Raw genomic sequence first — 17,042 nt, 5'->3', positions numbered from 1 at the left:
GACTCTGTGAGACCTCAGAAATGACAGCCCACCAGGCTCCACTGTCCCTGGGATTCTCCAGGCAAGAACACTGGAGTGGGTTCCCATTTCCTTCTCCAACACGTGAAAGTGAAGTCACTCAGTCATGTCCAACTCTTATCAACCCCATGGACTGCAGCCTACCAGGCTCTGCCATCCATGGGATTTTTCAGGCAAGAGTACTGGAGGGGGCTGCCATTGCCTTCTCCAGATGTGGTCTAACCTGGAGAATATTCCACGTGCACTTGAGAGGAAGGTGTATTCTTCTGCATTTGGATGAAATGTCCTGAAGATATCAATGAGATCCATCTCATCTAATGTATCATTTAAGACTTGTGTTTCCTTAATAGTTTTCTCTTTTGATGATCTGTCCATTGGTGTGAGTGGGGTGTTGAAGTCTCCTACTATTATTGTGTTACTGTCAATTTCTCCTTTTATGTCTGTTAGTGTTTGTCTTATGTATTGAGTTGCCTATGTTGTGTGCATAGGTATTTACAATTGCTATGTCTTGCTCCTGAACTGATCCCTTGGTCATTATAGTGTCCTTCCTTATCTCTTGTAATCTTCTTTATTTTAAAATCTATTTTGTCTGATATGAGGATCACTACTCCAGCTTTCTTTTGCTTCCCATTTGCATGGAACATATTTTTCCATCCTCTCACTCTCAGTCTGTATGTGTCTTTAGGTCTGAAGTGGGTTTCTTGTCAACAGTATATATATGGGTCTTGTTTTTGTATCCATTCAGCCAGTCTGTGTCTTTTGGTTGGAGCATTTAGTCCATTTACATTTAAAGTAACTATTGATATACATGTTCCTATTGCCATTTTCTTAATTGCTTGGGGTTTATTTTCTAAATCTTTTTTCTCCTCTTGTATTTCTTGATTATGTAAGTCCCTTTAACATTTGTTGTAAAGCTGGTTTGTTGGTGCTGAATTCTCTTAACTTTTGCTTGTCTGAAGATCTTTTTATTTCTCCATCACTTTTGAATGAGATCCTCACTGGGTACTGTAATCTTGGTTGTAGATTTTTCCCTTTCATTACTTTAAATATATCCTGCCATTCCCTTCTGCTGAGTTTCTGCTGAAAGATCAGCTGTTAAGCGTTTGGGATTTCCCTTGTCTGTTACTTGCTGCTTCTCCTTTGATGCTTTTAGTATTTTCTTTGTGTTTAGTCTTTGCTAGTCTGATTAGTATGTGCCTTGGCATGTTTCTCCTTGGGTTTATCCTGTATGGGACTCTTTATCCTCTTGGACTTGATTGACTATTTCCTTTTCCATGTTGGGGAAATTTTCAACTATAATCTCTTCAAAAATTTTCTCATGCCTTTTCTTTTTCTCTTCTTCTTCTGGGACCCCTCTAATCCCCAAGGTCTCTGAAACTATCTTCAGTTATTTTCATTCTTTTTACTTATTCTGCTTTTCAGAAGTTATTTCTACCATTTTATCTTCCAGTTTACTGATTTGTTATTTTGCTTCAGATATTCTGTAGTTGACTCCTTCTAGATTGTTTTTAATTTCAGTAATTGTATTGTTTGTCTCTGTATGTTTATTCTTTAATTCTTCTAGGTCTTTGTTAATTGATTCTTTCATTTTCTCCATTTTGTTTTCAAGGTTTTTTTTAACATCTTTACTATCATTATTCTGAATTCTTTTTCAGGTAGTTTGCCTATTTCCTCTTCATTTATTTGGACTTCTGTGTTTCTAGTTTGTTCTTTCATTTGTGTAGTATTTTTCTGCCTTTTCATTTTTTTTTTTTTTTTAATCTTATTGTGTTTGAGCTCTCCTTTTCCCAGGCTTCAAGGAAAGTTGAATTCTTTCTTTGAAGAAGGTTGAATTCTTTCTTCCTTTTGGTTTCTGCCCTTCTAGGTTGGTCCAGGGGTTTGTGTAAGCTTTGTATAGTGTGAGATTTGTCCTGAGTTTTTGTTTGTTTGTTTTTCCTCTGATGGGCAAGATTGAGTGAGGTGCTAATCCTGTCTGCTGATGATTGGGTTTGAATTTTTGTTTTGTTTGTTGTTTAGATGAGACATCCTGCACAGGGTGCTACTGATGGTTGGGTGATGCTGGGTCTTGTATTCAAGTGGTTTCGTTTGTGTGAATTCTCACTATTTGATACTCCCTAGGGTTAGCTCTCTGGTAGTCTAGGGTCTTGGAATCAATACTCCCACTCCAAAAGTTCAGGGCTTGATCTCTGATCGGGACTGAAGATTCCACAAGTGGTTTGTTATGGTAATAAGTGAGATTGAAACAAATACCCAAAAATGAGAAAACAAAGATGAGCCCCAGACAAATGGAAGTTACAAAATCAGGCAAATAATAATTAAAATAATGGGATATAAACATATACAGATACACTCATGTGCAAAGTCAAAACAGCCCAACAAAAATAAAGTAAATTGACCCAGAGAGAAAAGGAAATAAAAAATTATATTTACCAGTTAAGAACAAAACTAACTAAAGCACAAACTGAAAAGCAAAACTAAAGCAAGGTGCCAAGTGGGGAATGAAGCAATGAAAACAAAACTAACAAATATGTTGAAAGGAAAGGAAAGAAAGAAAGAATAGATATGCAACATTAAACAGAGGTGGATGAAGAAGATTTATATACATTAAAGATTAACTGCAAGGAGAAAAGAACAGTAGGAAAGGCAAACAAGGAATAAATGTAGAAAAATGCAATAAGTTTTTAAAAATTAAAATTATAGAAAAGAAAAAGAATGAAAGAAAAAAGAAAAAAGGAAGAAAAAGAAAAAGGAAAACTCCTCAGAACTTCAAAACCCAATGTAGAAGCAGAGGTTTATAACAACAATAAGAAGTGTGGCTGAATATACACATACACACATACACCCATAAGAGAAATCAAAACAGCTCAACAAAAATAAAGTACAATATATTGACCTGGTGAACAAAGGAAATAAAAATTTATATCTACCAGAACAAAACTAACTAAAGCACAAACTGGAAAACAAAACTAAAGCAAGGTGCCAAGTGGAGAATAAAACAATGAAAATAAAACTAACAAATATGCTGAGAGGAAAGAAAAGAAAGAAAGACTAGATATGCAACATTAAATAGAGGTAGATAAAGATTTATATACATTCAAAATTAACTGCAAGGGGGAAAGAACAGTAGGAAAAGCAAACAAAGGAATAAATGTAGGGGAAATAATAATAGGTTTAAAAAATTAAAAAGAGAAAAGAGAGCGAGAGAGGAAGAAAAGGAAAATTCCACAGAGCTGCAAAAGTCCAACATAGAGGCAGATGTTGATAACAACAATAAAAAATGTGACTGAGGAATAAAAAAGCTCAAAAGCTTAATTGAACTTCATACTGCCAATAAAATCAACAACTACAACAGCGGGTGTGGGGGGGAGAAAAAAATCCAAAAGAATCTACAGAACAAGTCAAAACATAAGATTAAGAAATGTTTCTCTTGAGTCATTGCTGTCAGTCCTTTTCCTAGCTGGGAGTCACAGTCCACCTCACCTCCCTAAAATGCCCTCCAACACTGTGCTGGTCTCTGGACTGCTGTGGGGGCAGCTCAGATTCTAATCTGGTCCTGCTCCTGTGTGTCCTTGCCTCAACATCTACAGCCATCAGAACTAGCACATTTTCTCTTATGGGAGTTCTCTATGACCTTTTATATATTCCATAGACACAGTCTGCCTAATTGATCATGTGGATTTAATCTGCAGCTTGTGCAGCTGGTGGGAAGATTTTGGGTCTTCTTCCTTAGCCACACTGCCCCTGGGTTTCAACTGTGGTTTTATTTCCACCTCTGCATGTGGGTTACCCACTGCCCCAGTGAGAGTTGAGCGTGAAGGTGGCGGAGCTGCTTGGCTTGCAGGGACCCTGGCAGCACCAAGCATGCAGGGACACAGACTGCCTCCGTGGCTGGAGTTATGGCCCTATCAGAGTCTTTTTTCAAGCCTCGTGGAGCTGGCGATCAGAAGGCCTCTTTGGCCAGTCTTTCTCCATAGCTCTGCCCATTCAGGCACTTAGAGGGCTCCCTTGCCTGGGGTCCTTCTCTGTAGTTCCGCACACAGGCACTTAGAGGGGTCCCCCTGGCTGGGGTCCTACTCCGTAGATTGGTGCATCAGGTACTTAAGGGGGCACCCTGGGTGCGGTCCTATTCTGTAGTTCAGTGGGTTAGGCATTTGATAATCCAGCCTCTATTGTTCATCTGCCGGTGCTGGTGGGTGGGGAGAGAGAGGCTATGGTGATGGTTCCACCTACTACATGTGACTCAGCAGTGTTTCTGCCTGGCTTTTCTTCCACCAGCGTTTCCCACCATGATCTCCTCCCTCACATCCCCTCAATCCATCTCTCCACAGTCAACAGCAACCTTCACCCTGGGATTGTTCCACAATCCCTAAACTCCAGCTCCCAGCCACTGAGCCTTATAGGGGACCGGCATTCCTGTCTGGGGTATGTATGGCTGCAGTAAGGACGGTCTGATTTTCATTCCATTTAGGCTGCCTTGGATCAGCTGTTTCACTCTCAGCCTTAAATGTTTCTCCTCTGACTCAGGCAATTGCTCTGATGTGGGGATCGGACCCCTGCTTCAGTTCCCCCTGCAGGTCCAGTCCTACTAACACTCCTGTTTTTCCCCCTGGTTCCTTCGTCCTACTGAGTTTTGCATAGTTTTGTATATATTCTTTTCCACTTGTCTGGTACTCCTGTTCACTCTTGGCTGGTGTTCTGCATGCACTTCTGTGTCTGAAGGTGTATTCCTGATGTATCTGTGGAGAGAGATGTACTCCACATCCGCCTACTCCTCCACCATCTTGTTCTGAATCCTTTCATTCTTCTCTGGAAAAGACCTCTTAGAAGTTGTTTGATCTTTTAGTCAAACTAGTCAACTGAAAGTTTAGACATTTTTTTTTCTCCTACCATTGAAGCTAATGGTATTGACTAATTTTGTTGCCAAAGGAAACGGTATGGCATCATATGCATCATACTCCTGGTGCACACGGAGGCCAAATAAACCCAAACATCAGAGTCTGCAGCAGAGAAAGCACCACACAAGGAGAAGGGGTGGCTTGGTTCACAGACCTGAACTCTCCTGTAATTTTCAGAGAAGAGTTTTTATAGGTAAAATTTGGGTATGGGGCTGTAGGGTGTGTGACTTTCTCCTGATTGGTTGGTGGTGAGGTAACAGGGCAGAGCTCTAGGAGTCTTAATCCTGAGCCTTCTGGTTCCAACCTGTCTGGGGTCTCAGTATGTAGTTGCTATTCTCCACCTGGGTGGGGGACCATAGTTCCTGTACATGCTAAGTCGCTTCAGTCTTGTCCAACTCTTTGGGACCCCATGGACTGTAACCTGCCAGGTTCCTCAGTCCATGGATTCTCCCAGCAAGAATACTGGAGTGGGTTGCCATGCCCTTTTCCAATAAGTCCTATAGAAGAACACAAAGGTATACTGCAATGTGTATTCCTTTGGGGTGGTGTGGTAGGAGGAGTAGGATTCTGCTTTCTTGTTGCACTATTGTTTTTTGACTGTTTTTCCTTCGTTTCTGAATTCTTTCATTTCTCTAATCATAAACGTTTGAAATCTGCCCAAAAAGTGGGATGGAGTGGGAGGAACGATAACACAGTAAGTTTTTTATACCTGGGAGAGTCCCACAGGGTCCCGCTTAGCTTCAGTTTCTTAGAGCCTCCTGTTATCTTTTGTTGGCCCTAGAGCAAACCTTTCCTTGCTCCAAACTCACTTCCATTTGTTTGACTTCCCTGTGCATTGGGCACACGAACTGAGATTCAGTAACATTCTTTTTTTTTTTTTTTTTTAATTGAAGGTTGATTGCTCTACAATACTGTGTTGTATTGTCTGCCATACATCGGCATCAATTAGCCATAGGTATACATATGTCCCCTCTCTCTTGAACCTCCCTCCCACCCCACTCCACCCTTCTAGGTTGTCACAGAGAACCAGGTTGAGCTCCCTGAGTCATATAGCAAATTCCCATTGGCTATCTATTTTACATATGGTAATATAAATGTTCCCATGCTGCTATTTCCATTTGTCACACCCTTTCCTTCATTGCTGTGCCCACAAGTCTTTCTTGTATGTCTGTGTCTCCACTGCTGCCCTGCAAATAAGTTCATCAGTACCATCTTTCTAGATTCCACATATAAGGATTAATAATAGATTCTTCTGTTACAATCACAGTTAATAATATAATGATTACTATGTACTGGATTTTGTTCTGGATTCTTTAGATATACTGAATCACTAAAACATCAAATTCACTCTATGAAGAAGGTTTTGTTATTATCCCTACTAAATAAATAAATATTAAATAACTCTTTAAATGTCATGTACTCAGTTAATGAAATAACTGGTTTGGAACCCAGGCAATTTGGATTAAAAGTCTATGTCCTAGGGACTTCTCTGCTGAAGCAGTAAGACTCCACATTTGCATTGTAGGGGCACAGGTTCAATCCTTGGTTGGGGAATTAAGATCCCATATGCTGCACAGTACAGCAAAAAAAAAAAAGAAAGAAAGAAAGAAAATGTCTATGTTCTTAACCACAATGCTAACTGTTTCACTGGATTATAACAGTCTCTTTACATTGTATGTAATTATGATATTATGATTTGTCCACTTAAAAAAATTCACAACCTAAAAGTTGATAGTTATGTCTTATTTATTGGCAGAAATGTTTAGGACTTAAACCCAGGAGGCAGCATGTCAAGTAGCCTTGAGACAACTGCTTTGAGGAGACAGGGGAGGGGTTGGAGGTGGGGTGGGAGAGGGTGAGAGTCAGGTTATACAGAGGTTTGCAACAAGACACAGATAGTCTGAACATCAAAAGTATTTTTGTGAAATTTAGCACTTTTCTATATATGGGAAGATGCAGGAGTGGGGGTTCACTGAAATCACTTCTTTCATAAGCATTTCAGCTATCTGAGGCCAGTATCCTGAATTCCTCATGGCTCAGGATAGGGAGTGGCTATAGCCTAACAGCTGCTCCATCACAAGTATTGTCCTCCTTCCTGGGCATCCTCAGGGCTCAGACATTCACAATTGGAGGGCCAGAATCACTGAGGGCGGTGACATCTTTGCTTACTGGTATGACAGGACTATTCCATTTCTCAGATTTATAATAGGAAATAGATATCTGGTCTTTGCTAGGTAGGGAAAAGGAGTCCAGAATGGCAGTGACTAAAAGATAAGGAAGAGAAAAGCCCACAAAAATAAAACAAAAGAAGGTCTGAGGACTGGAGTGAGGACCTCAGGTAGAACAAACAACACTCCTGGCTAACCCAATTTACATAAGGCAGGCCCAGGGTGGGGAAACATATAAAAAGAGAAGGAGTCTCTCTCTCTCTCTCCCTCGCTCTGGGGCACTCTTCTCTTCTCATCTTTGGGTCTACACGCCCTCACACCTCCCCTCACACCTCGAGGATGGATTTTCCTGCTATTATCTAAATACAATAGAGCTGTAACGTGGAGCTGTAACACTGATTTATCTAAGAGCTATGACATGGCCCCTTCGAGACCTGAGAGCTGTAACACCGTCTTTCCAAAACCTGAGAACTGTGACACGCCGAGGGCTTTAATGTCCGTCACTCCAAATCTTTGTTGTGATGAGACAGAGCCGAGGAGAATACACTCGCTTGACAGTCCTCATTCTCATTTCTGGTACAGAGTTTTTAAAACTCCAGGAATTTCCTAAGTGACTGGAGCCAAAAGTGGATTTTGTTATGTTCCATGTGCTCAGTAGCTCAGTCATATCTGATTCTTTGTGACCCCCTGGACAAGGCACCTCTGTCCATGGGATTTTCCAGGCAAGAATAGTGGCGTGAGTTGTTATCTCCTTCTCCAGGGAGTCTTCCCCATCCGAGGACTGAACTTGTGTCATTTGCATCTCCTGCATTGGCAGGCGGATTCTTTACTCCTAGTGCCACTTGGGAAGCCAAAGTGAAAGTGTTATTCGCTCAGTCGGGTCCAGCTCTTTGCAACCCTGTGGACTGTAGCCTGTCAGGAAGCATTTAACAAGAAGCTTCATGTGTGCTGTTTTGATCTGTCAGGAACCTTCTGGCCCTTATTAATTCCTGAATATTCAGGAATTAAGAGGAGAGGCATGCCTTTCCCAGGGCTGAAGAATCCAGGCATTTCTCATTACGGTGATAACTACCCTCTTCCTTTTTATGAGCCATACGGTTAAAGGTGATTGTTTGCAATTCTCTCTTTGATAGGGATTGTCTTATGTTTTGTAAGTCTGGAATTTTAATCTTTGTCTTTTCTGAGAATAACCACCTTGTAAGACAAGTATATATGTCCACGCCATGTTTATTAAAACACCTTTGCTCCATCAGAGCTCTGTTCCCCATGTCTTTCTTTCTTTCTTTTTTTCTCTGTCTCTCTCTATCTGTTTCTGGCTGATTCCCTGGAGTGCAGAAGCCAGCTGCGTAACCCAGGGAATATTAGCCTCTTTCCTTCTTTCACTCTCTCATCATCAACTCTGGACCACCAGGTTCCGGTCCATTAAAGGACTAACAGTAGCCCACCAGGCTCCTCTGTCCATAGGATTTGCCAGGCAAGAATACTGCAGTGGGTAGCCATTCCTTTCTCCAGAGGGTCTTCCCAGCCAGGAATCGAACCCAGGTTGAGTGACTATTGGGAAGCTCCTAGATCACCTAAGGGTAGGGTTTGGTTGCCAGGGGAACCAACCTAGTGATTAGAAGGTTGGATCCTTGAATCCCACCTCCCTACCTCCAGAGAGGACTGAGAGGTGGGAGATTGAGTTCATCTATCAAAGGCCAGCGATTTAATCATTCAAGCCTCTGCAATGAAGCCTCCATAAATTTTTTTTTTTTAAAGGGGTTCTAAGGGACTTCCCTGGTTGTTCAGTGCTTAAGAATCTGCCTTCCAATGCAGGGGACAGGGGTTTGATCCCTGATCAGGGAATGAAGATCTCACACCAGAGCAACTAAGCTGAGTCCTTGAGCTCCAGAGCCTGTGTGCCACAACTGCTAAGCCCAAGCACCAGAACTAGAGAGTCCATACTCTGCAACAAAAGGTCCCACATGATACAACGAAGATCCCGCATGCTGCCACTACCCAACACAGCCAAATAAATAAAAATTTTTTTAGAAAAAGAAAAATTTCTGAGCGATTTCAGGTTGCTGAACCAAATTGCTGATGCAAGTTTGTGTGCCTGAAGCACAGTGAGGCCAAAAAACTGAAACGGTGGAGTTTGGAGCAGAGAACTGTTCCTTACAAGGTCATGCAAGGCGATAAGGTGGCTCATACACTAAAAAGCCTCGAGCTCCCCCAAAACTTTTGGCAACGCACTTCTAAAAGTCAAGTGAGGGAGGTGGAGTGTGGCCCATATAGTCAAAGCTGTGGTTATTCTAGTAGTCATGTATGAATGTTACAGTTGGACCATAAAGAGGGATGAATGCTCAAGAATTGATGCTTTCAAACTGTGGTGCTGGAGAAGACTTTTGAGAGTTCCTTGGGCAGCAAGGAGATCAAATCAATCAATTCTAAAGGAAATCAACCCTGATTACTCATTGGAAGGATTGTTGCTGAAGCTGAAGTTTTGGCCACCTGATATGAAGAGAGAACTCACTGGAAAAGACCCTGATGCTGGGAAAGATTGAAGGTGAAAGGATAAGGGGGTGGCAGAGAATGATATGGTTAGATAGCATCACCAACTCAGTGGAGATGAATTTGAGCAAACTCCATGAGATAGTGGAGGACAGAGGAAGCTGGTGTGTTGCAGTCCATGGGGTCATGAAGAGTTGGACATGACTTAGCCACTGAAAAACAACAAAAAGTCTTCCCTGTTGTTGAGTCACAAGATTCATGATCAGCTTGATCAAGTTCTCTGGCTGATGTGAGGTAGCAGGGTGGTGTCACACAAGGTGAACATTATCAGTCTTTAGGTTCCAGGAGACCTAGAGCTATGCGTTCATGGTTGTCAAGTAGTTAACATCTTCCAAGTGTTGGGGAGAAGGAGGCTTTTTTCATCTACAGAACATTTCAAGAAACATGCATCAATACTATTATCCAAGCACTTCAGAGAGGAACTAAAGCAGAGGATATGGAGGAGGGCCTGTCTCGGGAAGGCACCAGAGTCCTGCTCAGTTACAATTACAATCCCATGACAATTGTATACTGTGCAATATTCCAAGGAATCCAATAATTCTCTTTAATAAGATACCCTCTCTTTTCTAACATTCCAACAGATAAAGTTCAGATTTGTGCTTATATAATTTCTTCTGGATTGTATCTTTGAATATGACAACTACTGTCTTTGCCATCTCAAAATCTTAGTGATTTGATGGAGCCACAGTCCACAGTTGGTCTTACAGCTCTCTTCCAAATGTTGATTTAAGGAAGCTCTACTCTCAGAATTCTTTGCTTACAGTCTTGGGGAAATGAAGAGAGTGCATAAAATTTTTTTGAAGAGACATTTAAGGTGCCAGGTCTGGAAGTGGCACAAATGACTTCAGTCCACATCCTAGTTACCAGTCTGCAAACCTAAACAAGCCTAGGAAACAATAATCAAGCAAAAAATGTTTGTTTGGGATCAAAGGATTGCAATTCTGGGCACACAGATACACAGATACACAGATTCAATCCAAATAGCATCCACTAGGGAGCAAAAGTCAGGAGTTTTTAAAGGCAAAGAAGGGAGACTTGCATTACAAAGGATTTTAACTGGAGTTAGAGATAGCAACTTAGTCATGACAGAGTGCTAAGGCTATCCTTATGTGCATGCAAAATCACTTCAGTCATGTCTTACTCTGTGCAACCCTGTGGAATGTAGCTTGCCAGGATCCTCTGTCCATGGGATTCTCCATGCAAGATTACTGGAAGAGATTGTCATGTCCTCCTCCAGGGGATCTTCTTGACCCAGAGATTGAACCCAAGTCTCTTATAGCTAACCTGCTTTGGCAGGCAGTTTCTTTACCACTAGGAAGAGGGAAAAGTTTATTATTGTGACAAGTTGCAGGCATTCTTGCAGAGTTCTTGCAATATTTGTGGATTGGCCCAGTTCAGAATTCCATGGCTCCATTCAATGGGACATGTATAAAGTTCACCTCCTTTATGGCCTTCCAACTCCATTTTAAAACTCCTTGACATAGGTAACTCTGTTTTGTTTCATGTTTCACAAATTATATTGTAAGTGAAAGTGGGGTCTGGGTGCTCACTACTCAAAAGCCATTAAAGAGGCCAGGTTGGTGGAAAGGAAGGTTGCTTTACTTTGGATGCCAGCAATCTCAAGGGAGGGCAGATTCCTGTTCAAAGACCAACTCCCTCCACTGACAGTTGTGAGCTAGAGGCTGAGGGAGGGGCCTACGTGCAGAAACAGCACAGTCAGCTCTGACAGTTATCTTGAAATTGGTCTTTGGTGGTCTGACTAGCATCATCTTGATTGCTTAAGTACAGTTAATCTTCAGTTCCAAGGTCAGTTTGTTTCCAGTTTTTGAGGCCAGTTCTTAGAATTGTAGTGGCTAATGACATGACTACAGTCTGGACATCATGGAGTCAACCTCTCCATCTAGTAGGGACTTCTGTCTCCATAAGGCAGCTCACAGGATATGGCTCAGAATATTACCTATAGACCTCGAGAAGGCACTATAGGTCCTTGACTATGCTTAATGACTCCACTATTATTATTTGGTCTCCTTTGAGTGTTTTCTCCTTTGTTTCTGCATGTTCTCACTTCTCTGACTAAACTTATTCTTTGGCTAAAGTTTTTCCACAGACAAAAGGCAGGTAGAGGACATGGGGGATGAGGACCATAGAGTCTTGCTCCATTTCATTTTGAAAGCAAATCCTATAGGGCATTCCTAGTTACACTTCTTATTTTGGTAATGAAACAGGGAGTTTGTAACTTACCTGTCTCATAGGGAGGGATCAAAATCAGGAGTGAAGGTGCCAAGTCTCACAAATGCTGCTTTTGGGGGGAACAAATCATGAGAGGAATGATAATCAGCATTGGGAAGGTAAATGCTGAAAAAAATAAGTAAGACCTTATAGTTCAAACACAATCAGACACCAAGGGTTAGTTTGTTCATCTGTCTTCAGTCATTTTTGCAACTGCAGAATCATTTTGAAATACAGTGTATCTAGACATTCACTTGAAATAACCAGAGAAAATAAGCATAATTATGATGAAAATAAAAAGGAAAGCAGCATCACATTCATTTATAGAGTGAATATAAATCAATTTACCATAATTATCCATTATCCTAGGTATCTTTCTGAACCTATTCCTTCTCAATTCATCTAGTCAAAGAAATAAGTAACCTACCTTTCACTAGTTTGAAGATGAAAAAAAAAAGATGACAGCTGAATTGTAATCCTCAACTCTGCGTAATATAATAGCTTTTTCTTTCTCAAATGGTAATGTCTATCATTCCTCACCACACACACAAAATCCCCACACACTCCTCTTTTAAAACTTTTTGAAGCATTTTAATCAGCAGCCGAAGACATTCTTCAGATTCCCTGAGATGTAAAGTTGGCAGTTTTCCACATGATAAACTTTCATTACACCATCAACTAAGAAGCAGTCAGTGATGTTAAAACACACTGAATATAATTAGATGTTCTACAGGGAAGCATAATATCCTCTTAGTATTCACATGCAACAGTTAAGAAAATATTATTTCATCTATTTTCTCTAATAGGCTGTGCTATAGACTCCACTGCAATCTTTTCCTCTTGTGATTTTTCACAGGAACCAAGACAAAAGAATGTAGCTGCTGCTGTTGCTGCTGCTGAGTCGCTGCAGCCGTGTCCAACTCTGTGCGACCCCATAGACGGCAGCCCACCCGGCTCGCCCGTCCCTGGGATTCTCCAGGCAAGAACACTGGGGTGGGTTGCCATTGCCTTCTCCAATGCATGAAAGTGAAAAGTGCAAGTGAAGTCCCTCAGTCGTGTCCGACTCTTCGCGACCCCATGGACTGCAGCCTACCAAGCTCCTCCGTCCATGGGATTTTCCAGGCAAGAGTACTGGAGTAGAGTGCTATTGCCTTCTCCAAAAAGAACGCAGAGGAGAGGGTAAATCCCAAGACAAAAAGTTTTGAGAGGCACTGAGTTCCAAAGATAATCCTCATTCAAGGTCATGAATGATAGTTAAAGAAAGATAAAATGAAAGCTTCAATTGAAGTAATTTCTAGTGATAACATATTAAAATCCATGAATGCAATTTAAGGCCCAATTAAACCAATTAACAAGATAATTGCAAAAGAATTCCCACTATGAAAAAATCATCATGTTTGTCACATCGAAATGTGAAGTTTTCGATGAACATGATACATCATGTTCTTTTTAAAAGTTTTTTTTTACATTTGTTTACTGATATATATATATATATATATATATATATATATATATGTGTGTGTCAGAGCTTTATGGCTTATCTTGTTATCATTTGCTAAACTAAACCAGAATTAAATTATAGCTACTATGATACTTATTATCCTCCACTTATCCCAGGAAGAATATGAGAAGGGGTCTTCAGAAGCCTGAGAATTCACATGTTCATGCTCAGATAGCACTGGTTTTCTTAGGCTCTCAAATTACCCCAGACCCCACACCCCAGCTTCTACAATGTATTATCCCTTTTTGATGATCAAGTGCACAAAATTGAATCAATCATCCTCTCCTACTTCATTTTACATTATCAGCAAGTGTCTCTTATTTTTCCTACTTTTGTTTCACTATTTTTCCATTCATATACTATCCTCATCTTTCTTCCATCCTTGTGTATAATATTAAAATATATGCTTTTCCATGTTTATTTAGATACACATGTATCCTTAAAAATAAATACAGTTTTGCTTTCTGTGTATGTGCATTTAAATCTCCTTGAAAGGTATTCTTTTGTAAATTTCATAGTTTCTTTTTTTCTACTTACCATGATGTTCTAAGATCCACTGAGCTGTAAACTAATCTAGAACATTAACTGGATACTGTGATACTGCTATATATTGGGGTTGCAAAGAGTCGGACACGACTGAGTGACTGAACTGAGCTGAACTGAACTGCTATTTACATATATAATACATATGCATAATATAGCTATATTATGTAACTATCTCTCACTTCTCATTTCATAGGCATCTAGGCTTCTTCCATTCTGATTATCACACACAGTGCTATAAAAAATATTCTTAGGGACATGTGAAGAGATCTAGGATATAATTGCTACATTCTATAGAGAGTATATGCAATGTGATGTACCAAGGACTTGTAGGTTGCTCTCTGGAACGGTTGCACAAGCTTACTTTCTTTTAAGCTTTATGGGAGAATTCTTGTTTCTCAACATCCTAGCTTTTACTTGATCTTATCAGGTTTCTGACTGATGTTTCAATTTGCATCTCTCTTTATTACTTGAAAGGTTAAATAACTCTTCAGTTGCTTATCAGCCATTTGGATTTCCAAGTTTGTTTCTCTGTGCATTTTCTATTTCAATAGCAGAACTTCATGGGTGGTGTTATTTATTGCATCTTTTCCTTTTTTCCTGATTAGTTTTTTAAAATATTTGTTTATTTGGCTCTGCTAGGTATTAGCTTCCGCATGCAGGTCCTTTCACTGTATCATGTGAATTCTTAGTTTTGGCATGTGGGATCTAGTTCCCTTACCAGGGTCTGAACCCAGGCCCCTTGTATTGGGAGCATGGATCTTAGCTACTGAACCACCAGGGAAGTTCCTCCTGATTAGTTTTATCAGAAACTGGTCTAATCAACCTTCTACAAGAAAAAAACAAAACAGCAATTTGGATTTTTACAGCAATGCCAAGCACACAGATGTGCAATATATATCATATGAATGATGAATATATTAATAAGTGACAAAGGAATGTCTTTTGCTACATAACAAACAACTGAACAATTCAATGAATAAAAGTTAATTTCTCACTCATGGGTATGCAGACTGGTCTGAAGGAAGTTGTGGCTCTGCTCACATCTATTGGGCCTGATACCAGCCTGCAGTCTGCAATGAGAAGAAACTATCCTTAAAGGTTTTTTTTGTTGTTGTTGTTTTAACTTTGCTAAATAGGTTTCATGTTTTCAACCACCTTTCCTTAAAGCATAGGAAGCAAAATGATACATGATATTCATAACCCCCAAAACTTAGTGAAAATCCTCGCAAGAAGACTAGTCAGGAAAATATCTTGAGTAAGATTTTTTTTTATTATTCTCTCTGCTTTATTACAATTTAATGTCCCCTATGTAATTTTTCTGACTTGCAATGCCAGAAAATAAGACTCTCTAACATGTCAAATTGTTTTACTACAGAGACTGTTTCCAGCTCTCAGGAGAATAATATCTACCCAAAGTTTGTTTTAAAAAACAAGGTAAACATGTTTTAGAAAATTGTGGAACTTGAAGGAACTTGAAGGAACACCTGCCAGGGTACACGATCATACTGACTGTTAAAATTTTGAACTATGTGGTATCTGTTGGTAAATAGAAGCTACCCTGAGCCCCATTCCCATGTCTCCCCACTGCCCCAGCCCGCCCCACATGTGCTCCTATTCCCCAGGTGAAGAGTGAGGTAGGAGCTTCCTGGAATCTGCTCCAGCCCTTTGATACCTGGTCTGAGTGGTCAGTGCTTCATGTTGCACCGGATGCTTGGTTTTCTTTTTTTATTATTTATTTATTTGGCCGGTCCAGGTCTTAGCTGAGGCTCACAGGTTCTTCGGTCTTTGTTGCAGCATGCAGGATCTTTGGTTGCAGTGTGTGGGATCTGGTTTCCTGACCAGGAATGGAACCTGGGCCCTCTGCATTGGAAGTGTGGAGTCTTAGCCACTGGACCACCAGAAAAGTCCCCATACTGGATATTATATATTTTAAATATCATTTTTGATTATAGGATATTATACATATTTACATGTACAACCTGTAAATAAATTCAGGGGAGGTTTTTTTGGCCTCTGTTCCTCCAGCAAATCCACACATATACAAATGACATGTGTCACACGTATGTATACTCTATAAAATCTTTGGGGTCAAGGAAGCAGTCCAATCTTGTCTGTCCCTGAAGGTGTTTTAAAGACCCTCTGGAGGCTTCTGATCCAAGTGTAAGTGCTTCTCCCATACTTTCCACGTCCCCTGCATTACCTCTTGGAGTCATACTTTTTCTTGCCCAAACACTTCCTCCCACAATGCTTTCAGATAGGATCTTTCTGTGGCAGCCTTCTCAAGTTTTGTGCACCTTACAATAACGTATTTCAGATTCATTCTTACATATAATTAATTAGATTTTAAAATGTTAACTTGAATTTTTCCTATTTCAGCACTTTCTCTGAGTGCTTTCCACTTAGATAGTAATATCATTCTTAATTTTTGCAAAAATCTGTCAGTATGTCTTAACTTTTTTCTCATTAAAAAAAATATTTATTTTATTTATTTTTTGGCTACTGGGTCTTAGTTGTGACATGTAAGATCTTTACTTGTGGCATGGGAACTCTTAGTTTTGGCATGTGGGATGTAGTTCCCTGACCAGGGATCAAACCTGGGCCCCTGGCATTGGGAGCGAGAGTCTCAGCCAGAGGACCACCAGGAAAGTCCCTTCTCTCAGTTTTTTTAATACCACTTCGTCTTTACCTAATTCCTTCAGAAATATTCATTGACCTGATTTTTCATTTTACTAATTTGTTTCTCAAGTATATTCAGTCAGATAAATACTATCCACAAAACAGTAGTAAGGTGTTTCTGATACAGTTCTTACTACACAATTTCATCTGGTAGATTTTTCATATTCAATGTCTCCAATTGGTCCTTCATACCTGATTTTCCTGATTCATGCTTCCAATTTCTTCCTTTAGCTTTCTAGTGTTATCTAGTATTTTTTTTTTTTTAATTTCTTGTGTGGTCTGGTCCATTCATTTGACTTCCACTAAAGATTTCTCAGCGTGTTTACTTTCTTTTCATAGTACTTGCATTCTTCCTACTTTTTTATTTTCTCTTATGTCCCTTAGGATCCGGAGTAATACCCAAATGATTTAATAAGCAGACTGCATGGACTAATCTTAATAGAATGTTAAACACATTTG

At 40.1% G+C, this 17,042-nt stretch overlaps 1 protein-coding gene across 1 annotated transcript in view; it reads right to left on the bottom strand.

The window, feature by feature from the left end:
* The window catches only part of LOC136152750 (transmembrane protease serine 11E-like), a 103,180-nt gene extending 86,387 nt beyond the window's left edge, over positions 1-16,793 (bottom strand). The window contains exon 1 of the mRNA XM_065914127.1: positions 16,776-16,793. Coding sequence (XP_065770199.1) covers positions 16,776-16,793 — 18 coding nt within the window. The remainder of the gene's footprint in view (positions 1-16,775) is intronic.
* Between the last annotated feature and the right edge of the window lie 249 nt (positions 16,794-17,042).

Source organism: Muntiacus reevesi, chromosome 22, assembly GCF_963930625.1.
Source record: "Muntiacus reevesi chromosome 22, mMunRee1.1, whole genome shotgun sequence".
NCBI classification, from domain to species: Eukaryota; Metazoa; Chordata; class Mammalia; order Artiodactyla; family Cervidae; genus Muntiacus; species Muntiacus reevesi.
The sequence above is the reverse complement of the archived record's forward strand: the minus strand, read 5'-3'. Positions and strand labels throughout refer to the sequence as shown.